The sequence below is a fragment of the Thermobia domestica genome, chromosome 7 (genome assembly GCF_964235325.1).
Source record: "Thermobia domestica chromosome 7, izTheDome1.hap1.1, whole genome shotgun sequence".
Lineage (NCBI taxonomy): Eukaryota > Metazoa > Arthropoda > Insecta > Zygentoma > Lepismatidae > Thermobia > Thermobia domestica.
The window spans coordinates 276,579,938-276,606,985 of record NC_137460.1 but is presented as its reverse complement, the minus strand read 5'-3'; the positions used below and the strand labels follow the sequence as shown (position 1 = coordinate 276,606,985).

General features: G+C 34.2%; 1 protein-coding gene across 1 annotated transcript in view; it reads left to right on the top strand.

Moving 5' to 3' along the window:
- LOC145690946 (uncharacterized) overlaps positions 1 to 25,226 on the top strand; it is a 99,215-nt gene extending 73,989 nt beyond the window's left edge. The window contains exon 2 of the mRNA XM_081766406.1: positions 18,819 to 25,226. Coding sequence (XP_081622532.1) covers positions 18,819 to 19,467 — 649 coding nt within the window. The 3' untranslated portion in view covers positions 19,468 to 25,226. The remainder of the gene's footprint in view (positions 1 to 18,818) is intronic.
- Positions 25,227 to 27,048: the final 1,822 nt, after the last annotated feature.

Below are 27,048 nucleotides of genomic sequence, written 5' to 3'. Positions count from 1 at the left end.
ACCATTACATAAATCGTTAAATTTCAACTTTCACTCTTTATTTTTTTTGTTTGTAAGTATCTGACTCGTGTGATTACATCTTATACTAAATATCCTTATTATACTAAACACGTGAAATTTTCAATACTTTAAACAGAATGAAATATAAAATGTAAAAATAACCTTTTTTTATACATATATACTTACTTATAACTAATTTTCAAAATAACTCATAATAATGTAATATTTTCACTCTTCAAATATTTAAAACACAAGATTTAAACAATACTATTTCAGCTTACAAGTTAATTTTCAAATATACTGCAAAAATACAGTGACATGAATATACGAAACGAGTTCTCTCATTGGTAAATAATTTTTCAAAGCATACTACATATTATATACGTTTTTGTCGAGATTTAATAAAATTTATCGGCGCCTTAAAGATTCACAGCTAAATTTTTACAACGTAATAATTCAGTTATGACTCTCTGTGATCACTCGACAGGATCTGCCTGGCTAAATTTCGAAGGAACCTACCCACAATGAATTATTTGGTTTTACCACCCCGAGATGAGGCCGAATTATAGAATACAAGGTTAAAAATTTAAAATAATAAAGAATGGGATTTACCAAAATAGCGTACTCCGAGCATTAAAAACATGTTACATTACCCATTACACATAGGGGGGGGACCTCATCTCCATGACTTGGCATATATTTTTGCTAGTTTTTCCATTACTTCGGAAAATAAAATATCAACGGCCATCTGGAAGTCGCATAGCGGGTCACAGATGCCTGCATAAATCATGAAACAACTTTTCTTTCTCTCTTTTTTTTTACATTCCTTGTACTTTCTCATTCAATAACACATAAGGATTTTGCAAGTTCCAACACATCAGATGAACACAGGTTTTTACAGTACAGAAAATTCAAATACTTGTCAACATCTAGCAATTTCTCTAAAATTTTATGTATTCGTTGGTTGTTACTTCTTGATTGAACACTTTGAGACAAACATACTGGTGTTGTAGTTAATGCATTGCAAAGAACAGTTTCAACACTACTTTCTAAATCTGAATTTTTAAATTCGCTTGAAATCATGTCATGGTACTTTTGAGAACTATGTTTTACTGCTAGGTCTAACCAGATTTTACGAGTTTGTTTCGTAGGTTTCCACATCTTAAGTCTATCCACTGAATGTGACCCAATTGATTTACCAGTTAAAGGATCTAACAATTTGAACACCTTTTCTGAATTGGATGGTTTGTTAACACAAAGATAGGGTCCTTTGAACACATTGAAAAATTTTGAAATTTTCTTGTCTGTTGCGGAACTTAAGTTTATCTGTTTCAAAAAAAAAAAAAAACAGATCGTTCACCTGTATTTTGTGTTTACTCTCCTGCTGTGAGTTATACTTTTCATTTCGCTTTCGGATCACTTCTTTTCTTTTAAAATCAGCCATTACCAATTTATTGTCCCAACTCTCATTATCGTTTTCGTTCGTATCATTCGTAAAAATGCCAAAATGTTCGAAAATTGGTTTTTCAGCCTGAATGTTCAAATATAAACTGGCTGGACTCGCGCCAAGACTGCTAGATATAGAATAGTTCAGCAACACTACAACTTGTGGTATAAACTTCTCCCAAGAACCATGATCATCTTTACAAAATAGTCTGAACAACCTGTTCGTCTTCCGATGGATTCTCTCCACCGCGTTCGACGCCGGATGGTAGGGCGTTGAATAAAATATCTTAACACCATATTCTTCCATTTTCTGTTTGAAATTTTTAGAAATAAAGCAACTACCATTGTCCGCCAATATAGCTGAAGGTATTCCTAAGTGCACAAAATACAATGTTTCCAAACATTTAACTACGCACTTCGTAGTAGCGTTCCGGATTGGATAAAGAACAAGGTAGCGAGTAAAAACGTCCAAAACTGAGAGTATAAATTTACACTTCGAGGGAGATGGCACAAGAGGTCCGATAATGTCAATTGAAATTAATCTCCTAGGGCCTTTCACCTGTATGGTTTCTAAAGGTCTAGCCGGGGGCCGAGTATCAACTTTAGTTCGTTTACACTCGAGACAATCGTTAATATAGTTCATCACGTCTCGCCGCATGATTTCCAATAACAGATCTCGCTGATGAAGCTTACAGTTCTTTCGCACCCGAAATGTCCACGGTTGCTGTGCATTTCTTCAATTTCCAGGTTTACTAAAGATGGTGGGATGCAAATTCTCCAACTATTGGGAAAGTGAAAGTCCTTATACAACAATATACCATTTCCTAGTTTGTAGAATTTTTCTACATTTCTGTTTTGCATCTTACTGTAGGGATCGTTCGGTTTCTCTAGAAATTTGATAATTTTACTGTACTCAGGATGTTCCTTTTGTTTTTCGGTTAACTCTCCTGGTGTGAGGTTTCTAAAGAACGATGGAAGTACTTCTAAGTTATTTATATCCAAAATTTCACTAGGAGGGGCTAAAACTATCCTGGACAATGCATCACTGGCAACATTCTCTCTCCCTGAAATGTGCATTATTTCTAGATTAAATCCCTGTAGTTCAAGACTCCACCGAGCCAAACGAGAGTTCCAATGGCGAATTTCATTTAAAAACACTAACGAGTTATGGTCCGTGTAAACTTTCACGTGATGGCCATATAATAAATGTCCCCATTTACGTACGGCTGTAACGATTGCATACGCCTCTAATTCTGTGATTGTGAAATTTCGCTGTGCACTATTCAAAGTTTTACTGTAAAAACCAAGTATGTGTTTTTCACCGTTAACTTCTTGGAATAATATACTTCCCACTGCTACCAAGGAACTGTCTGTCACTAAACAAAAATCGTGATCTAACAGCAGATGATTTAACAGCACTTCTTCGGCTAATGATGCTTTTAACTGGGCAAAACTTTGCTCACATTCGTCAGTTCAAACCCATTTTTTATTCTTTTTCAGAAGTTCAAACAATGGATTGGCTAAATGAGCGAAATGATATACAAATTTTGAACACCACTCGAACAAACCTAACAGTCGCTTAAGTTCCTTTACATTTTTCGGACGAGGCAATGTTCGAATTGTTTCTACATACGACGGATCCTTTTTCACGCCTTCAGGTGTGACTACGAAACCAAGAAATTGAAAACTCTTATTGCAAAATGAGGATTTCTTTAAATTTACAGTCATATTGGCTTCTTCTAATTTTGTAAATAATAGGTTTAAAATTTCTAACTGTTCATCAAAAGAAAATGTTGGTACAGAAATGTCATCGATGTACGTAACTAATTTATCAAACAATGCATGACCTAACACAACCAAAAGACAAGCCATTAATCCTACGCCTCCGTTTGCGTATCAAAAAGGAATAGATGTAAATCTATACATTTTCCCATTCCATGAGAATGCTGTGTAATCTCTACAATTTTCAGAAATTGGAACTTGTGTATAACTTCCTACTAATTCAATATTTGATACGTACTTAGCACCCTGAAACTTTAACAACAGATCATCAATTTTATTTACCTTTAATTGTTTTATTTTTACATGCTTATTCAAAACAGTTAAATCGACTACTACTCGCATTTTACTAGTATTTTTCTTTGGCACGCAAAAGATTGGGTGTGAATGGATTGACACACAAGATTATATTACGCCACATTGTAACCACTCATCGATTTGCGAATCAATATGCTCTTTGAATTTATATGGTAATGTATATTGCCTTTTAACCAAAGGTTGGTCTGTATCTACCTCAATTTCATATTCAAATTTGGTACAACGTCCGGGAATATTTTTAAAAATTTTTCTATGTTTCAGCAACAATTTGAACAATTTATCTTTCTCAAAATCAGACAATTGAGCTTCCCTAACCTTTTCTCGTATTTCTGAAATTGACACATATTCACTTTCTATTTTACTATTAAATGTGTTACAGACTGCAACTCTATCCAACGATTTACAATGCGATTTTTCGATCTCACAATCTATTTCTGACACTTGCTGTGAATAGTGATCAAACAAAAATTTATCTTCATTAGCAACCTCTAAATTTAACACTTTCATTTCCTTTTCATTACTACAAGAATTACGGATTTTATTATAAGCTTGATTAGAAAGAACAACATGATTAACCCATTCTTTTTCTAATTTTTGTTTTTCACTTACCAGATTATTTACTATGGGACACTCTACATTCACTTTTCCAATCTCAAATAGAATTTCTGATTCATCATCACTGTCGTTAGTAGCATTCATTTTAGTATCAATACCAACTTGAGATACAAAATTTACCTTTTTCTGTACATCACCTTTAGTCAGAATTTTTGTGACTTTCGTATTGTCAGCTTCACCACCTAGCATAGGTACGTTAACGATTTCTCCTTCCTTTTCAACCGTAATAGAATTATCACCAAAATCTATCTTTGCCTTGGATTGTGTGAGAAAATTTCTACCCAATAAGCATTCAGTATTCAAGTCAGAGACAACTAGCACACGTACGTCAAAACTAACCTTCCCTATTTCAATACACAATATTGTTTCACCTTTCACCTGTTTCTTTCTCTTACCTGAAAAATCCAGCAACAAAATATGTGGAGCTGGTCGCAAGTGAGGGTGGGAGATGATTGACGCTATACGTTTCCATGTCTCTAACGACAAAATGCTAACAGAAGCTCCAGAGTCACACAAGGCTACTACTGGTTGATTCAAAATCTGTACTTTTATTTCAGCTGACCTAGCTTGACTATTAAATTTCTGTTCTTCATCACTACTTTCAGATGAATCAGTGTCCCAACTTACAACATTCACTACGTTCTTTCCAATTACAACAAACTCGCATTGCGAATCATTTTTGAGGGCATTTTGACTTTCAGTACCAAAATTACCATTTACATTACCAACTCTACCAACCGCACTCGCGTTGGAGAGCACATTTAGTTTAAAGTTTGATCTTTGTTTTGAGGAAACACAACTCTTGGACTATAAAACGGAAATTGTGGTGCAGATTGAGTATATGTAGGCATTGGCTGTGTTCGGTTCATACCTTCATCATGGTTACTATTTACAAAGTTCACCCTTTCGCTTTGATTTGAATTCTCATACTCGTGATCATCTTCGTAATTACTACGATTACTACCTTGACCTTCATTGCGATCATTATCTCTTCTATAATTATTCTTACCTTTGTTCCAATGAAACTTTCTCTTGTTCGGAGTTCCCTTTCTTTTGGGTCCGTCAAACTTACCTCTACCTGAATTTTTGCGGTTTTCATTACTATAATTTCCCCTTATATTAAAATTCTCGTAATTCCCTTGCACTTCATCTACCTGATTGACACGTACAGTTCTACCATGAAAGTTGTTCCTGTCGTTAACGCTTCTGCTATCATAATACAATGCTTCAAGATTTTGTATGGCTGTTAAAAATGAACTGAAATCTAAATTTGGGAACAACGCTAATTGTCGTCGGTAAGAAATAGGGATCAACTGTTTAATTTTATTCACAATGAAAGTATCTGGTATATTAGGTGATAAACCTCGTATCTTATTGAACCTTTTGTGAACAAAATCAGTAACAGTACCATTAGTTTTTGGGTTGAACGCTTGCGATTGTAGCACTGAAAGCTTATTTGCGATGACTTGTTCAGAACCAAATTGAGCTTTGAATTCTTTAATGAAATCTTTAAATGAACGAAATGTACCTAATTTTGACTTGTACCACTCACGAGCGTTACCGGTAAAAATAAACCCTAGTACATCTAAGTATTGGGATTCAGGTACGTCTACAGCGTGCGCTGCAATCTTAAACTGCTCTAAAAACGAAGTTGGTGACTCATCATCCTCTAAACCAGAAAACTTGGGGAACATTTCAATGTCACCATGACGCAATATTCGTCGTTTAGCCCTTTTTACGTCACCCCTGTCTGATTTTCTCACTTTAATACGCTTCTTTAATTTTGTTGTCTCACTAGCTGTCGAAGAGCTACAATCTGTTTGGTTGGCACTACTAGTTTCTTCCTTACTGCTGTATTTTGACTTATGGCTACTCCTATCATCACCGGATATACTTAATCTACGCCAATTACGCTCACTCCCTTCTCTGCTAGCATGTTCAGTCAATGAGGTTAACTTCGTTTGGGTTTCATCTACCTTAATTTCTAAACCTAACAACCTGTCACCTATTAAAGCAATATTTTGACTCATATTGACCACGTCAATACCGGGAGGGATAGTGTTCTGTGACAAAGTGTCGACCCTACTATGCAATATTGCAACATTTCTTTCTAACTTATGAGTCGTATCATTTAATCCCACTATCATTTTTTCTTTGTTTTCTAAATTACCTTCAATTTTATTTACTGACTCCTCAATTGCTTCAATTTTCTCAAATGCACGGTCCGCCTTTTCTTCACATTTACCTAAATCGACCTTAATGTCCTCAAGTTCTTGATAATTCTGTACTGTTTTCCCCCTTATTTTCTCACATTTATCATTTACTACCTCACATTTCTCATCTATTTCTTTGGATATTTGTTCGTATCTACCTACGCATTCTTTTCTGATTATTTCCAATTGCACCTCAAGTTTATCGTCAATCTGCTTTTTTGTTATTTCAGAAACTTCCACTATTTTGTTTTCTAAAAACTCACGTACATTATTAGTTTGTTCAACGACTTTTTCTATTTTTCCTTCCAAAGATTCATTTATTTCAGCTATTTTATTTTCTAAAGATTCATTAACTTTTTCTACTTTATTTTCTAAAGATGCATTACTTTTTTCTATTTTATTTTCTAATAACTCCCGTACCATATTATTTTGTTCAATGAGTCAATGAATATATAGATTGAATAGTCTTTATCATACCCATAGACATTTATAGAAATATTAAGTAATTTTTCGACTTTTGGAATATCGCTTAGTTTTGCAGGAAAATGAATATTTTTTAGTATGGATTCTAACTTTGACAATAGTTCATCATTTTTTGGTACTCGTTCAGAATGTGAATTTGTAGGATATAAGGCACTGTATAATGAGTATAAGAAGCATTTTTCGTCTTCATTTTTACATTAATTACGCCTTTTTGTTTTGAAACTGATTAGGTTATTCTATGTATGATGATTCTCTGTATGGTACATATTTAACGATTGCTAGTTCTAAAAAGTTAATGTTTATAAGAGCCCAACCAGAACTTCAAGCTTAAAACTCATCCATTCTTGTTCTTAATGCTTGTTTCATATTAGTTAGTGGTTCGTTTACATTGGTTGATTGATATATGTAACACGAGTGGTTCGTGTTCTTGCTCGGGAAGGCCATCCTTATAACATGCCGGGTTCGATTCTCGGTTGTCCTCTTTCGGGAAGACACTCTCATGACCTTCTGAGTTCGAATCTCGTTCGGTACGCCTCAATAATAGTGATTTTAGCGGTTAGAATTCGTATTTGGAACTGCATCAGATTGCGACTTGAGATCAGTCCGAACCAAAGTTGTATATGCGCGTACCCACCTTCAGTGACACGCCTGTTCCGCATACAATCAAGTGCAATGATATTAAGTACAGAATTCTTACCGTTCTGGTAGTGATCGATGCGAGAAACATGAATTGCAACTAAAAAACATGAAATATGCACAAAAGTGGTTTTACTCAAGCACAAAATGTTACACTTTTCATATACATACTTACTACTGCATTTTGTTAATATGATTATCGTTGACACCTTTAGAAGTTTGTATTTAAGATTTTTTCTTTTATCGTATGAACATAGTGAATTTAGCCCTTGTATTTATTAATAGAAGAATAAAAAAATAAAAAAAGGAATTTTAAAAGATCAACTCAAAATATGATATGACGACGAAGCCGGCTCATTACGTGACAATAAAAATGATCACTTTACACACATTAAATCGCAGAGCACTACATCACTTAACACTGTGGTTCTGGTGAAATCATAAGAAGAAGAGGAGGGTTGGTGGACTATTTAGGAGGGCAATAACTTATTGGATTCTTCTTCCCAATTTCGAATAGGTTTCGAATTTCCATGACTAACTCCAATTTCCATCGTACGGCTGGATAGTCGACAATAAAATTACTTGTGGTACGCTGATCGACAATTAAGAAGTAAATTTATCCTTTCTTTTACTTACGTTACTTCATTGCTAATATGAGTAAAACTCAGCAATGGATTTTGGATTTGTTCTAAAAGGGTAACATTTACAAAGAAGTGTTACGGCGTGACGTCTTCAATCGTAGACAAATTAATTTGTCTTGAAGCGTTTTCACTGAAATTCACATTAAAATATGTATGTGACGAAATCATGTAAGCTCCACACTTCACTCGTCCATATTTGAGTACATTATCATAAGTGATGACTAAATATACGACTGATTTCTTTTCGGAGTCATTTACGTCGTTCCTTCCTAATGGCGTCTTCCTGCACACCGTTCCCGCCTTCTTTCTCTAGCGTCGGTAAGCTTGCTCCAATCACACCAAAGGATTATTTAAAAAAAATATCCATAAGCAATATTGTTTACAAGAAATATATATATCATAAGGCGTTAAATGATCTTGCCATTAACATATTATAATTAAAATATTGAAATTAATACAAACGTCTTAGGATTACTTTTGAAACTATGGCACTATATTTCGGAACATCACCATGTCACATCCTTTTTGTTCGGTCAACCGGAAATACAAGTCACTACTCACAGCACTGCCAACTCATAGAAAAGGATAAAACTAACGAAGTTTGCGTCGACGTATAATCCATGGAGCCTTATTCCACTTCAGCCAAGAGAAACCAGGAGAATTAAAATGGAAGGAGGGTGAGGGGGGCCACACGCTCACATATATTACTCGGTTTTCAGTATTGAAATAAAACTCTTGAATTTCTTTTCTTTTCTTATATTTGGAACTTAATCATAGATTAATTTTCAATGAGCCATGTTTTTGTAAGCTGAGTTGTATTCTGTTTAATATAGCTTTAGATATTGTTTTAATATTATGTTCTAATGGATCTTCTGGTTTGTACTGTGTTGTGAATCTCCATGTTTCTAATTTTTATTTAAATGTAAGTAGTATTTTGACGATTTACATCGATTGGTATTGATTCAGCTTTGATTTTTGGTTCTTCAAATACTTCTCTTTAAATGGAAACAGTTTTAAAGCTCTCTTCCTACGTAATCTCTTAGGTTTTGGTTTTTCCAATATGTCTTCTTTAAATGGGAAAAAAATTGCTAAAGTTTAATTTGTTTTGTTCATCTTCATGTTCTTTAATACGGCCTATCAGTTGTTTTTCCTTGATCGGGAATAACTTTTGATCCCCTTTCCTTTACATAAGTTTTTTTTTAATTCCACTACTGTGTGCTTAATTAAATTCATAATTACTCTCTTCTTTTTATTATACAAAAAAATTTAATCATTTTCGTTATCTAACACAAGAGCTAATATCCATGTGACGTAGAAAATCTCGATGTCTATTAGCATATTGTATTAGAACATGGCTTTTATGGGAATAACCCATGAAAGTTACTAATGATGTAATGAAAACTAATTGATTTTTATTATTCTTTTTTCAAATCTACCTCATCATGTTCATCACTATCATTTGTAGTCTCAAGTTCTTTGTCACTATCGTTTGTGGGCTAAAGTTTTTTGTCGCTATCCCAATTTGGTTCTGGTGTATATCTTTCTAACACTCCATTCTCTTTTTCTTTTAATAGCATTTCTTGTTCTTTTAATATTTGTTTTTAGTAGTACTGTTATGAGTTGAAGATCTTGATGAATAAAGTTAAGTTTATTCTGTATCAAATCATATTGCTTATCCATATTTACTAAATACAGAAATGAACAAAAACGAATAACTATTTTCTTATTATTATAAAAGAGAAGGTTATGGAAAGGAAAACTATCCCCCAACTTAAGCAATAATGTAGAGAGAACGGAGTACGTGGTTATCCAAAGCTTAGAAAAGCAGAAATAATAGCCTTAATCAACGAGCACAGAAATAAGTCTTTAGCAACAACTGCTGCAAATTCACAACAACCAAGTAAACAAGATAAAACAATGATGAATAAAGATGAGCTTATAAAAGACATGATTCAAAGATTAAACCCTGAGCATATTGTAAACTACTTTCAGAATCCGCTTTGTAGAAATATAGTTATAAAGGCACTAAGTAGTCGAAAATTCAAAGAATGGAAACAAATTTTAGAAATAAAGAACTTACCCGATAACTTTCTACATATCTTCAAAAACAAGATACATTGGTGCTCAGTTACTCAACCCATAAACTGTCACTTTCTTTTATAGAACGTTATGAAGAACACATCAATTGGGTCAGATTATCAAACAGGAAAGACTTGTCAGATACGAAAACATTATTAATAAGTATAGTGATAAACTTTTCTGAGACGAATTGTGTGAACGAAGGTATGGTTCATGCTGTTATCATAATTTAAAACCAGATTTCGTACGAAACCATAAAGAACATACAAGACAACATATTCATTGGGAAGACTACACGTATGAATACGCTCAACAAATAACAAGATAAAACAATGATGAATAAAGATGAGCTTATAAAAGTTATGATTTAATAAGATTATGTTAATGAATTTAAAGAAGAAGTTGATTGGCTCCTGTTTGGTGAAGAAAATAACTGGAGAAATATTCGCAAAAACAAGCTATTGAGGTTTGCACACAATTCCAAGAATACTTACTTTGGAGCATACTCTCTTGCAAAACAGATTTGCTTAAACTTACATTCCTAAAAACCTTTAAAGACAAACTCTGTTCGGATATAGTTTCTAAAAGTTGTCGCATGTCAAGAAAAGAACTAACAGTCTTCTTGAGAGAATTTGATTCTGTTATCGATTGGAACGATATTACACCACTGCTAGATGAAGCACATGTGAGAAACAACAAAATAAAATTTACTGGTCAAGTGTTAGTTTACACGATTAAAGCGAAAAATTCATTCTCGAGTTCGAAAGCAAAGGTTTAGAATAAAAATAGCATAATACGCACTTGTTGCGATAGGAAGTTCTCAGAAAACTTTCTAATGAAAATCACAGGTAAGATCGATATGTTTAAATTCTTAAGAGTAAATAAGCATGTCACGAGTCCCTCAGAAACAAACTAATGCTACTCTTAACAGGTTTACATTAGTAGAGAACTCAGAAGAATGCTCAATATAAAAAGGAACAAAAACTGAATTGTGTAAAATGACGTGCAAGCATGTGTTCTGTGTTGAATATTTGCTTACATAGTTAAGAATTAATAACACTTGTCCTTCTGTAGAATAGTTATGATACTTAACAACAACAACAACAACAACAACAATGAATATCCTGAAGAAAATCCTGATTTTGATAATCCGTTTTTTTTCTGTGGAAGATTGGAAATAATAACATCGAAGATTGATGTTTTTATGAAATGATAATCATAAAACTTATATCGAAAGTTTTTACATAGGATTAGATGTTAACCGATAATAGAAACAATCAATTTCTTTAATTTCTTTAACCAAATGTTCCTCTAATAGGGACGTCCAAAACTCATTACTCTTACCTTTACGAATATCTATTTCTTTTTGCACTAGGTTGAATAACTTAAGGATCTCTAAACTTTTCGTATATTATCTCATGATCTGGATATTTTTCTTCTGCCTCATTAAGAGGCTTATATAGACTTCTCTTTTGGCATCTGATAGCATAATAAGGGAAAGTGATCATTAAGTTTGTTTTTCTTGTATATGATTAGGCAATTATCTTTTGAATCGTCGTCTGTATATGGTGCTGCTATTTTTTAAGCCCTTGTTCTTAAGACTTAACTTTTCCATCTATATTTCTATATCTTGCATTCGTGTTTGGAGTAATTCGTTGTTAACTGTATATTGCCTAAAGTCTTGGATGAAATAGTTTTCGATATCATAACACTTATTGTAAGAATCTTTAGATAACAAAAAGGCAACAGCTAGAAACATTTCTTGTGTACATAAGTTCCAGATATGATTGAGGTTGTTTCGTTGTCTTCTCCTTTTATTAGGTATGTGGAAGAGCAATTCCTATATTTAGAGAAGTTGGTTAATTCTAGCTCATAGTATCTTATTAACACTTGTGACTTTATTTTTTAACCAATTATCAAACCTCTTACCACCATCTTGACACAAGTTAGTAGCAATGAAGTATCTTGTAGTCTTATCCACAATCAATTTAAAATCTCCAAAAATAGCATACCAATAAATGTCTTTAATCTGTTCGTAACAAATAACGTTTAAACTATCCATAGTACTCGTATTTATTGTTTAGAAAATATTTTTTAACATTATTTCGTTACCAGCTAGTTGTACTGTATAAGGTGAGTTTTTGAAGTGGCCCGAATACGGTCCACTTAGTTTGTTATTGTAATATTCTAATATTTCATTTGAACCTTTATTTTCTAACGTTTTTTTAAATCTTCTACCTCCCATTGCACACTATTTAGTAGCATTGAAGTAACCTGTGTTCTTATCTATAATCAGTTTAAAATCACCAAAGATACCATACCAATAGTTATCTTTAGTCTGTTCGTAACATATCTCATTCAAACTTTGATCCATACTAACGTATTATGGTTATTATTCCATAAAAATAATATTTAAATTTATATTACAACATTACTTTTATCTATCCAGCTAGGTGCATTAGATGTTATAACTTCGCTAATAAGTAATACTTCTGTTGACCAATTAGGTGTATATCCTTTTTCAAATAACCCTTTCGATTTCCTATTTGTTCATTCTTTTTATTAACTTCTATAGGCTTTAAACCAATGGTTTTATGCATAGAATTATTATACTTGCTAACTAGTATTGGTATTATTTGTATCCATTTATAATTTCCTTGTGTTGTAAATTTTTCCACATGTTTTGTTTAAGAGTTCTATTGAATCTCTCAACAACAGAAGCTTTCTTACCCCTATAGGTTGAGTAATGATTAATCTTATTTTCCTCCATTACCTTCTTAAATTCTTTATGGTAAAACTCTTTGCCTTGATCAGTTTGTAAGTTACTAGGTTTTCTCGTTCTTAGTATGGATTCAAATGCTTCTGTAACATTTTTACTGCTCTTATCTTTAACAGGAACAGTAAAATCATATTTCGAAAACACATCTATAATCGTTAGCAAATACTTATAGCCTTTGTTTAACTTGGAGATACCTTTTAACATGCCACTATGCATTTCCACAAGATCTGCTTGCCATAAATCATTTATACCTTTAACAATAACATTTAACCTAGGATAATTCTTTCCGGAAGGTTTGTGAATTTCTTCTATAATGTCTTCTCTAATACCTTTACCTTGTTCTAGTCAATCTTTCTTTTAAACGAATTACAATTTAGTAACACCACATACTGAACCAATACCTTTCTTACTATATCTTCCATTCTGTTTTTTTCTATTCTAATAGTGTTTTTCTTCGTATCTGTTGATTTCTTACACTTAACACAATAATCCTGTTTATTATATAGAAATTTAAAATTCATCATAACCTAATACTACCCTCCTAACATTATCATTATCACTTGATTCGTTTTCGTATTCATCTTCATCCTCTCTTTCTATATACATAATACGCATTAATTTTTTTGCCTTGTTTCAAATCAGAATCTGGATTGTCTAATTGTTAACTGATCATTTATATTAAAGTGTAATGGAAAACTTTCAACTAGAATGTCATTTAAAAATGTGTCTATAAGTTATGAATTGAAACTTGATTCTGTATGCATTAACCTACTTCTATAAAGAAATTTGTAGACAGCTGCTATATTATATTACAAAAATGACTAGTTTCTCAACATCATCTTTTGCCAATCGACATGGTAATTCTACAGTTTCTTTTCGCGTAAACTCTTCGTTTACTTATTCCAGCTGCTCTAATGTTACAACATCTTGTTTATTAATAGCATTAGATACATTCACCAATCTTTTATTCTTAAAATCAACCCAGGATGTATAATTTGACGTAAAGACTTCTTTTTTACTTTTAATGTTAGATGTAAGTTTTAGATGTAAGTATTTTATGATTTTAAATGTCTTAAAAGCCTATGCGCAAAGCACCCTGCCCAATATCACTCTACTTAATCTGTGCTGGTAAAAGATATTTCCAAAATGGGTTGGCCTAGAGTTTGGCCCAGGAGTTAGGTTATTACACTACTGTCCTTTACCCAAAGAAAGGGTGTTACTTTGAAAGGGTGTTGTGATAAAGACAAATCTTACTTAAGTTCTGTTCGATTTTCACATTATCCAGTAGCTGACACCTTTTTCCTATATTTTCTTTGCATAGTGTCTCATAACTCAATTCATCCTTATATAGGGTTAAAAGAATTTATTTTCATTTCCGTAACTTCAGTATGTTTATTTACATTGCTGTAGGGCGTAATATTGAGGTCTCAAATATTCAGTAATAATAATAATAATAATAATATTAATAATATAGATAACAATTTCCGTATGAGGACACATTGTATTAAAACCTGTAAAATCGCCCGTAGCGTTAGCCAGAAGTTACAAAATAGTCGGGATTAGAGAGAAGTGTCAGGACCAACAGGACATACCTCTCCATACGTCCCTACAACTAGCTAAATGTTATAACGGAAAGTTTCCCTACAACTAGGTAAATGTTATAACGGAAAGTTTCCCAAGAAGTAGTTAAATGTTATAACGGAAAGTTGCGAGGCAAATTTCGTGTAGAAAGTATGGAGTCTGAACTCACAAGAGCCGTACGAAAATTTGTTTTTAAGTAATGGTTATGCCGGTTAAGCTACAGAACACGTCGATGATGAGAATGAAGGAAATATTGAAATAAAGAAAGTAAGAGGAAGCAGAACACGGAGAAAACCTATACACACGTTGTTTGTTCAGCACAATGCATACTAGGCGGGAGCTGGGTGGAACAGGTTGTATCATTAAATTTACAACACTTCAATAATAATAATAATAATAATAATAATAATAATGCTATTAAAAGTTTTATAGTTGCACTAAATTTTGGCAAAACTTACTTAAACGTAGGGGTTTCGAGGAAGGGGTTCCGTACCTTCATGAGATACCTTTACAGCTACTCTAATTTAAACGAAAGCTTTGTCCTAATATTTCGTGTAGAAAATATTCTACTTTACGTTTCCAGGAAAATAACTGTAATAGAAAGACTTGGATATTATTGAACACTAAAGCTTGTAATAAACTATCGTGTGGAGTTTGCAGATGTAATTATAAAAGCTTTGCTACAAAAATATATATACAGACCATAATTCAGTGAGTTCTGAAGTACAAAGTAACAAAATAATATATAAGATTCAGTCTACATAGCAGTTGTTGCTTACAGAGTGGCATCCACTATTTCTAGAATCGAGATAAGACGATAAATGTTTACGATACTTTTCGTCTCGTCTCGATTCTCATCTCCAAAACGTGACGATAGAGTGAGTTAGCCTTGTCCCGTCTGGAATTTAAAATGTTAAGTCTCATCATGATTCTTTTTTTTTTTTTTAGAATCTAGATGAGAAATTCGTCTTTTCATGGGCAACGTTACAGAAAACCAATTTCTTTTGGCTAATATCAGGTTTCTGCTTGTAATGGTATGACCTGAGCGATAATAAATTTTTAATTTTCAAATATTTTTCCAGATAATATTTATTATCACTAGTATTATTCCTGAAAATGTGATAGTTCAAGTGTCGAAACAAACTAGTATTTATTTATTTATTTATTTATGTATTTATGACGTCTTTTACGTGGCGAAGTTAAGGCTCTGCAGACTTAACCACTTGCATACATTATATATATTTAAAAAAACACCAATATATAGAAAATATTAACAATTACAAAAAAAAGTATTGAACCACATAAAAAACAATATACTACTTAAGTAAAAGAAATGGTTAAGCACTTCAAAAACAAAACTTGAAAAATAATATACAATAGGGGAAACAAAAATAACATGGAGAAACCAAAAATTGCGTATTGCATCTAGCGGTACTAGAAGTATGAATAAGCTGTACAAATTAACATAGGTTACCTATTGGTTGTGTGTTCATATGTGGATTATTAAGAATCTGGTAAAACGAAGATGCCTCATGTGCTACCAGTGTCCTTATCTTTACTTAAGAGAAGGGAATATACCGATTTTTTATATTTGGCAACTGTGGAAACCTTGTGTATTAATTGAGGTAAACTGTTCCAGAGGCGTGTAGTACTTACTGTGAAGGATTTTGAGTATGAATCAGAATTTGACTGGGGATGAAGAGCAAGAAATTATATTGTGATCTTGTGCTTCTAGTATAAAAGTCTTTTAAATTTTAAAATCTACGGGCTAGATACGATGGTTCTGAGTAGTAAGTATTTTGTACAATAGGGTAAGATTATGTAAATTTCTTCTTCCGACTAACGTCAGGCATGACAGTTTTTTATAAAAAGATGTGAGATGTTCCCTGTAATTTATATTGAAAATAAATCTAATGCAGGCATTTTGCACTCTTTGCAAGCACTTTGATTCATTTTCTGTTAGATCAGAATAGACTGAGTCGCAATAGTCAAGATGTGGGAACACCAGTACCTTGAAAAGTTTGATCTTCAAAGATATTGGTAAGAAATTTCTTAGTCGATTTAACGTATGTAGGGCACCAAATGCTCTCTTACAAACTCCATTTATTTGATCTGACCAGGAGAGATTTTGGTTGATTATGACTCCCAAATTTTTTGCAGCTGTAAAAAATGGAATAACAGTATTGGACAATATTATATTTGGGAGCTGATAGATATTAATAGAAGAAAGAATTCTTGGGGAGCGAATTAAGATGCATTGCGATTTTGTTGCATTTAATTTTAACCCATGAGCCGTAGACCAGTCGCTGATTCTTTTTGACTCAGTATTTATTTTCTCAATCGCATTATTATCTTGTTGGGGACAACAAGCATATAACTGAAAATCATCAGCGTAAATATTGTATTTACAATAGGTAAGAATTTTTGGGAGATCATTAATGTAAAGGCCAAAGAGTAGGGGACCTAGTACGCTACCCTGCGGCACTCCACTGTTGATACAATGCCATGTTGATATGTGCTCCTGATTGATCACTACTCTTTGTTTACGTTCGTGAAGGTAAGAATGAAACCATTTAACCACTGATTCAGAAAAATTAATGATAATTTCTGAAGTAATATGTCAAAATCAATCCTTTGAAATGCCTTACTATAGTCAAGTAGAGTAAGGAGCGTCAGTTTTCTGTTATCAATAGCCAATCTTATATCCTCTGTTATGTTTACTAGTACAGTGCATGTGCTATGATTACTTCGAAAACCAGATTGAAATGTATCCAATAAATTATTTGTTGTTAGGTATTCCCGAATTTGATCATTTACAATATATTCAGAAACTTTTGTAAGCTCGGGAAGGACACTGATAGGACGATAGTCTGCAATATTATCAGCGTTGTTCTTTTTTGGAAGTGGGGGGACCTTAGCGAGTTTCCATACTGTGGGAAAAGTACCTGTGGCAAGAGAGTAATTAAATATGTCAGTGATAGGATTAAGTACATCGGTAGGATTTTCCTGATCATGGTTATTGAAATATCATCTGTACCAGTGGCTTTAGATTTAATTTTTTGGATCGCTTTTAATATATGTGCAGGCTGTACGTGAGAAAACGAGAACAGAGAGTTAATTTCCGAAGCTACAAAATTATTCATTGTTTGCAGTTTCGTGGAGGCTGGTATCATACACCTTTGACAGAAACGGTGTTCAATTCATCTGGCGTATAATTAACTGCGTTCTTGGCTATGTTTCTCCCAACACCTAATACTTTAGCCATTTCCGAAGAACTGCTCTATTATTTTGGTATTCGAATATTTAATAGGCACAGCGCCGTTTTGCCTTCCTTACTTCTTGAGTGCAATGGTTTCCTAATATCCTATTGTTTTCGAATTTTGTATTAGGATTTATTGTGCTATCACTGGAAGGATCACTATTTTAAACATGTCTCTATAAGCTTTATCTCTCCGCGCCATTAACGAACGTAATTCATCGGTTTAACATGGTGATGGGGCTCGCGAAACACGTTTCTTAACTACAGGGGCGTGTCTATCATAGAAATTTATTATTAAAGAATTATTATAGAAGTATTCAGATATTTGAATGTAATAAAGCGCGTGTTATCGCTGATCAATCGCCATCAACATTCCTAAAGTAAAAAAAAAAATGCTCTACGTGTATTCGATCGAATAACCTCCAGATTACTGGCCAAGCGCCTAGACCACTGAACTACAATCACTACGCTGTAAATGATTCGTCTTTAGTCTGGTTACGTTAAGTTTCTCTACCTCGCCTTGGAAAGTTGTATATTATTTTCATCCTTTGTTTCAAAATGTCTTTCGTATTCCTCTTATGATGATATAAGTGAATGATCTTTGGTAGAGTTTATATTAATAAGTTCTGTTGTTCTTAAACCTTTGGTACGCAAGTTTGTTTTTTCTCCACATGAAACTACAGATAAGACAGATTTAATTCTCGTACTGTGCATTTGTTTCAAAGCAGCCACGGTCAAAAACTTATGACAGCCACGGTATAAATGATGGCTCAATTTGTTATAGTGAAGCAAACTACAGCCTCTTATTTTGAGAATAGAAAGATATGGAAACTACTCAGTGGTACTCCATTTCATATTTGTACAACATTTCATGTAATAAAACAAATTAAGTGTAATTTTATCATGAAATATAGAGAATTATTACTTTTTTTGTTGCTACTTAATCATTATCTCCATTCACATTTCCTTATTTGTTGAATTTGTTACAGGCGCGATAACGTATTACTATTCCACGGAGAAGACGATACGTGTATTACTTTAAAGGAAACCATTTCTCATTCAGATGAGGAATCTCATACTTCGATGCAGTTTGGCAAGGGGTTTCATCCATCAGTTTTGTCAAGGCATATTTTAGCTCAGGAGAGTGAAAAGCGTCATACCTACCGAAAGAGTGAAAAACACTTTAGTCAAAGTTCAACTTTGTCAAGCAATAACTTAGTGCATACAGGTGAAAAATCCCACATCTGCGGAGTATGTGGAATGGAATTTAGTGTATGTTCATGTTTGGCTACGCACATGTTAAATCGTACAGGAGCAAGGTTACACACATGCCAAGAGTGTGGTAAGTCATTTACTCGACGTTCATATGTGGCTAGACACATGTTAATCCACACAGGAGAAAAAGGTCACCCATGCCAAGAGTGTGGTAAGTCATTTAATCAACGTTCAATTTTGGCTAGACACATGTTAACCCACACAGGAGAAAAACGTTACAAATGCCAAGAGTGTGGTAGTCATTTAATCAACGTTCAAATATGGCTTCTCACATGTTATTCCACACAGGAGAAAAACCTTACACGTGCCAGGAGTGTGGTAAGGGATTTAGTTTTCGTTCATATTTGGCTAGACACGTGTTAATCCACATAGGTGAAAAACATCACACATGTCAAGAGTGTGGTAAGTCATTTAATCAACGTTCAAATTTGGCTACACACACGCTAACCCACACAGGTGAAAAACATCACACATGCCAAGAGTGTGGTAAGTCATTTACTAAGCGTTCACATTTGGCTACACACATGTTAATCCACACAGGTGAAAAACATCACACATGTCAAGAGTGTGGTAAGTCATTTAATCAACGTTCAAATTTGGCTACACACACGCTATCCCACACAGGTGAAAAGCATCACACACGCCAAGAGTGTGGTAAGTCATTTACTCTGCGTTCACATTTGGCTACACACATGTTAAACCATACTGGTGAAAAACCTCACTCTTGCCAAGAGTGTGGTAGGGCATTTAAACGACTTTCAACTTTGACTACACACATGCTAATCCACACAGGAGAAAAACGTCATACACGCCAAGAGTGTGGTAAGTCATTTAATCAACGTTCATATTTGGCTAAACACGTGTTAATTCACATAGGTGAAAAACATCACACATGTCAAGAGTGTGGTAAGTCATTTAACCAACGTTCAAATTTGGCTAAACACCAGTTAATCCACACAGGCGAAAAACCTTACACGTGCCAAGAGTGTGGTTAGGGATTTAGTCTACGTTCAAATTTGGCTACACACATGTTAATCCACACAGGTGAAAAACATCACACATGGCAAAGTGTGGTACAGCATTTAAACGACGTTTAGAGTTGGCTACACACAAGTTATTCCACACAGGAGACCAAATCTCATACGTCTTAAGCCACACAGGACGAAAATCTCACACGAATAGATGTTGAAACTGATTTAGCCTACGCTCAATCCTTGCAAGGCATTTCAATACACAAGTGACAAACCAAAGAGATGCATAGAACGTAGCGTGGCATTTACTCAAAGTTCACATATAGCAAGTTAAATGTTAATCCACACAGTACAAGAATCTTACACGCGCAAAGAGTGTAGAAATACATTTACTGGCAGTTCGCATTTGGCAAATCACATGGTAAAACACATAGTTCAATAACCACAGATATGAGAAGGAAGTTCAATAGGATTTAGTTTAGAATCAGTTTGGCAAGACACGTAAGTAGACATGGTATATAGAAAAGAATTTGCCGCTCTCACAAGTTGTTTTGGCAGAAATATTATGTGCACGATAAATACACTGCTTAAAAGGACTACAACAGAATTAAACTTTAAAGGAGTCAGACCACATTATGCCCTTCAAATGTACGTGCGCTTTGGAATGGAATGTTAGTTGTGAAGGATAAATTAAGTCCGTATTTTGGGGGCAGATGTTACAGGAAATTGGTTCCGCATCTACTCTACAAATGGCTCTTCTGCTTTGCCGCCACAGCTATTGCTGTATAGTGTGAAGATGGCTGACGCCGACGAAGATTCAAGTGACAATTTCACAAAGAAACATTTATCTACAGATAAAAATTTTAAATATAGTCCATGAGAATTCTTGTATATAAGGGAGTTAAGGGCAACAAGTTTTAGTGACATCTATAGTAAGGGTGCACCTTCCTCATCAGCTACAAGTGTAGATCCAGCGGAAAAACATGTCAATTCCAGCACTAGGACTTTCTGGACCATCTGCAGTTTAGCTGCATCTTGCTAGCCGATATATAGTTGCGCAGTTCCATTTTCACCGCATAAATTTATATTTCCCTTCTCCACGACATTCTTTCATGCTCTTTGACAGAAAATTTTAGGCAAATTGAAGATAAGAAGCGATCATCAACTCAAGTCTTCGTCCCTTCCACATGGGTTAAACTGATCAGATAAACTTTAAGTTAAAATCGTATTAAGGTTGTATGTGTCAAAAAATGACTCACTAATAACATTGAACACGATTGCATTCCAGTTGTTGTCCTCATTAATTCCAAAGCAAGATTAATAGCATTTTTATCCAAAGTGTTAATGACTTTACCGGAATTCGTGGTGTTTGTGCGAAAAGAGGGTCTGTACCTCAAGCGCGGGATGATGATATAAGGTGAATGTGCATGTGGGTTGTTAAAAATGAAGTTCGAAGCTATGTTTCGTATTCTTTACTTATTCTCTTGTATACTTAGAAGTTTTTGAGTATACTGACTTACCAACTTTTCACTCGTTTTTTAAGAAAGTTGTTAAATCAGGTTTTAAATTTTATTCAAAAACGTTCTGTTTACCTTATAAAAATCTGGTACTATAAGACAACATCACACCTGCGAAAACGAACCAGCATACAAAATTTTACACCAGTATATTAATATATCGGTATTTCAGCACATTTCTATAAAATTTAAAGCGTGATCCTGTAAAATCAAGCAATAATAAGATAGCAACATCTGATTTGAGTGCGTCATATAGTTGGCGTTCAAGCTTGGCAAGACAAATTTTAATATACACAGATGGAAAACTTCACATATACGAAGAGTTTGGAATACTACTTGTTCTATGTTCAAGTTTGGCAGGACATTTTAATGCACAGGTGAAACTCTCACACTCATGACAACACACAGGCGAAAAGAAGATTTATATGGAGCTCACGTTTTACAATGCACATGTTAAAACGCACAGGAGCAAACATATTATTAAATACCAAGGAAAAAACTAAAGCGTTCTACGTGTGTAGAAAGCGCTTAATTAAAGTTTATATTTCCCAACAAATATATTAATACAGATGGGGAGGAACTGCTCATGTCAAGAGTATGAAGAACGGTATAATCGAAGTTCAATTTTGGGGAAACATGCTATCTCATACAGGTAAAAGATGGCTGTGCATAATTGTGAAAAGCGTTTACATGAAGTCCATATTTTGTTAGTGGAAAGACATTGTAAGATATGTGAAACTAGTTACTAAAAAATCATTTTTGTACATAAAATGTATATTGAATTTACACACGTGATAAAATATACAAATGCGAAACATCTTAGTTGTCAAAAGTGCGATAAATTTCGTTCAATATTAGGTATCAATCTCACAAACTACCAATTCACGTTTCCGCTCGCGACAACGACAATTCGGCCGTGATTGATTATTCGCATTTTTCAGCATTGTGCATGATGCAAAAAGTATGTTTTGGAGCATTTAGGTTTAGTAATTTAAAACAAATCATTGTTGGCCAAAAGTATAAGTTTCATTAAACTACAACACTGCTAAATATGAGTGGAAACACTGAACAAAACACAAGATAACAGATTCGAACCAAACCAATATCCATGTCACTGAGCTTGTTGTTATAATGCTGATATTTGTTGCAGAGAGCAGTAATGATTGAGTGCTTTTTGCATATGTTTTTGCACAATATATAGAATAGAGGCGGGTTCAAAGATTATTGACTGCTTTCTGAACATGTTTTTTCAACAATCATTACATTCAAGGCGAGTTCTGTTGCTTTCCCTTGACCCGCAGATGAAGCAAATATCTCCTCGGATTGGTTACACTGCTTCATCATCGGTAGTTAGTTTTCTGTATTGTGCCAAGCACACCAGCATTTTTTTTTTTTTAAAGTTGATATTTTACGAGGAGCTTTCGGGTTTTCGTTTATTGATTCTAATGTTAACACGTATAGATATGTGTTTGTATTATTTTTTATGTTAGGGCAGTTAAAAATGAAACAGCGGATGAAAAATAATGAAACTTTTATTTACAGTTTTATATAAATGCGAAACAAAAAAATCACGTTTTGGCTCCCTCTGACGGCAGATTGGCCGTCCACCCTCCACTACCAACTTTGGGATTGTACTGAACGGGAAGTAATGCATTTGATAATTTTCTCGCAGAGGATTGATATGTTTAGAGTAGCGAGATATTACTTTTGGATGACACATACTTTCTAATCCACATTTACAAATGGAAGAGAATCGGGCTTTTTTTCCAAGAACAGGGAAAACACGTTTCCCTGAAACATCTATTAAAAATGAGCGAAAGTGGAAAAGAAATAATATACGATTTCGAACACATTAACGTCCAGCTTATATTGTCCTGGCCAGAGGCTCTCAGGCCGGAGTGAAAATAAGAGTAACTCATCCTCTGGGGGAGTGATAGATAAATGAGATAAAGTGGACGAGTAAACGGATTGAACAGTGGGGTACGTCGATTATGCAGTTGAGAATATATTACAACTAGACCTAGATCTGATAAGACACCAAAATTGTGTAGTGTTGTTGATGCTGGGGTCTTTTTTTTTTTTTTTTTTTTAGATATAATCTAGGTGTTTGCTGCATCTCAATAGCTTTTTTATATTAAGTCGTATATCAGAAATTATTTTAAGATATGTATTCATTTGGAAATGCACACCGCAGTTCCCAAAGCTTTTTTTTATTTTAAAATGTGTAGCGACTCTGTTCGCCGTGCCTCATTGGAAATTTCATTGTTTTTACTTTTTTGAACAGCACAAAGTATTTATTGTTGCATTAAAAACATGAGGGAAAGAATCCAGTGCCTCGTCTATTGTTCAATCTAGTAAAAGTGTCCACTGTATCACCTGTTGCACTTTGCAAATTTCAACCAAAGGGGCCTTCCTTCAGTCAGGTACAAACTGTCTTTTTGAGTTGGATTGCTGGCTTCTGGGGTTGTGAGTAAGATAGGGAACGGGCAACTCGCGGTCTGGGAGAAGGAACACTATATGAGATGACGGATTCTATCGGAAAAATAGACATGACATAATTTAAGCTGCTATTTTTACGCGCGTTATGAAGATCGTACAATCCCAAGTCGAGTGCTTGAGTAGAATGTTCGACAAAGGAATATCATTTGTGTGATGTTATCCTATGTTTACTGTAGATCCATATGTAAGCCCAAGTTATAGCCACCAAAAAGAGCAATTATGTCATCTTGTGACAACATTTGGAAATGATTCGTGGCATGTTTCAATTAAACTTTGAGGACTGTTCGTATATGGTCTGCAGAAACACCGGACGAAGTTTGTTTTGGATAGACTTACTTGGGCTCAAATAATTTCACACTCACATACGAGGTCATTCTGTGCTCTGCTGCTCTATTTATTTTAATACTACAAACAATCCGCCCCTATGGTTTTGCGGTCGTTTATCTATGTAGAGAATTGGTTGAGAAAAGGCATTCCACTGTTCCTTACCAATACTTTCAGACATGTTTCAATTACCACTAAACAGCTATATTCCAGCAACTAACTAATATTCATACCACAGTCCGTAAAATTGATTATAATGCATTGTATATTTAGATAGTATAGTTTAAACGTGTTTTTTTTTCACTGCACTTTTGACCAGCATTCTTCTGTACATCACCACGTTAAACGCAGAATATGGAGCACCTGACGGCACACTTCCCTAGCATGGGATCACGTTTTTCTAGTCACTCTCACTCTTTTCTTGCCATCTGGGTTGAACATTGCAAATTGTATTAATTGAGTGTTCTGTAGCAATAAGTGATAACGGTATATCACTGCATTTCCAGCTGGAGATACTGGCAAACGCAGACTCTAGCCGTAAACTTACTACTGGGTTCACAATGGAAATGAAAAAGCACAGAAATAGCACAAATATTTTTCCCGAAGAAGGAGCACGAACTTTAACTTTTCTACGGTTTGATGACATTTTTTTTAACTTTAAGCATAGACTATCCTAAGTACATACTTAGATTACGTATTGCAAAATTTAACACACAGATTTACGGGGCGGATAGCCGCATCATCCATAATTTATCAAAATCTTTTGATCCTCTAACCAAATGTTTTCCAAAGAGCTTTCCTTGTTCGATTACCTAGTCCTACTCTGGAGCTATACCAACGCATAACTTTCCCCATATTACAGTACGAAAAACTAAATCTCACCTATATCAACAAACGCTTCCAAACTCAGCACCCTTTATTCATGCAATATATAGTACCTCACTTTAGACCCCACACCAAATCGCTATCAGCATACCCCTTGTCCCTAATGTTTACGCCCTGTTAGTATACTTTACCCTCGTGACATTCATTGTTCTTGACCCTACAGTGGTAACGTGAAAGAAAATTTCATGAATGGTATCACTTTGCCTCCTGGACCCGGGACCATTTTTGCCTGATAAGATAAGAACTAGGATTTGAATTTATATTATATTTACCATATTAAATACAAACACCAGATAGTGGATACCCTTTAAGCGAAACTGTACATTCACTTTATTGAAGCAATATCTTTCTTGTTATAATTAAGTTCGATACCTATGTGACTATTGTATTGCCTAAATACCAGCACTCAAAATAAAATATTTATTAAGTAGAAAGAAGTAAACAAGGATTTCTTCTAATAGGGGTGTATTACACATAAGGAAACTCATTATGTTCACTGTTGACTCATTATGTTCCATATCGAAAAGACGAGACTTCACGAGAAACTAATCAATTTCTTTATATTCATAAACTATTAGCATTTGGCAACCACACTCTTCAAAACGTTCATCTTTTGCACAACCATGAATATTACACGTTCAGCACGCAGCTCGCAACATTCTTCACTTCGATTTTCATGCCACTTACAATGGTTCGTACGTGCAATTCCATGTATCTCCACTCGAAGCAAATATATAACTTCATAGTGATCATATATACCTAGGTATTTGAATATGACTTTTATTTCTATTTCTCAACATTCTCTTCTACTTACTTCATAAACTCATATTTGAACAATTATTATACGAGGAACAATTTCACACATTGCTTATCAGTAAAACGCATCTCACTTCCAAATTTTATTGCAAATTTACCGGCTATCAACTTATTCGACACGATAAGAAGCTTACGGCTTGACGCGCCACCAGCGCCGTGACAATAGTATTTTATCCTTACACATGGTATAGTATTGACTCTCCATCTAATATTCCAGAACATCTAATCATAACTATTTATTACAGATCTTTATGTGTCACAATGACAGTCATCTATGTTCGACCAGGTCGTCCTATTCCCCTCCCATTCCAATATATTTCTAATAATTTCCGACATTACCTGATCTCTTCCAATATTAACTTCCATAGCCGCTCAGACCGAGAGAAACAGCTTATAACAATTTTATCTCTGCCTCCACTACATGCTTCATTCACCCATTACTAAAACCAATCCGTTCCTGATCTAACACTACTACTGACATAGTGATCACATGATCTCTTGCCCACAGTATTTTCATGTACATTCTAGATCCTCTGGGTAGTTAACATGTGTCCATTACACTCACTCATAAAGTTTCCACTACTTCTTCCTCCGTCTGAGCACCTCCTCGGCTAATACTTCGCTACTAAACTTACTAAACTCATACACTGTCAGCGGCTTATCCTCCTTTTACTAAAAATGAATTACACCTTTGAATACCAAAACTGGGTCAATTTGGCCCAGATGATCTTTTATAAAGAAATACCACAATATCAAAAAGAGGTAGTTGGCTAATATTTTTGATATTCTTCCATTAAAAACCATTTTTACTTTTGGAAATCATTTCAGTAGAATTCATATTAAAAAAAGAAAATACAACCAAAAATGGTAGAAAGTGTAGCTAGGTCATTTTCACCCAGCCTTGGATACCTCGCGGCACGGCCCACAAAAAT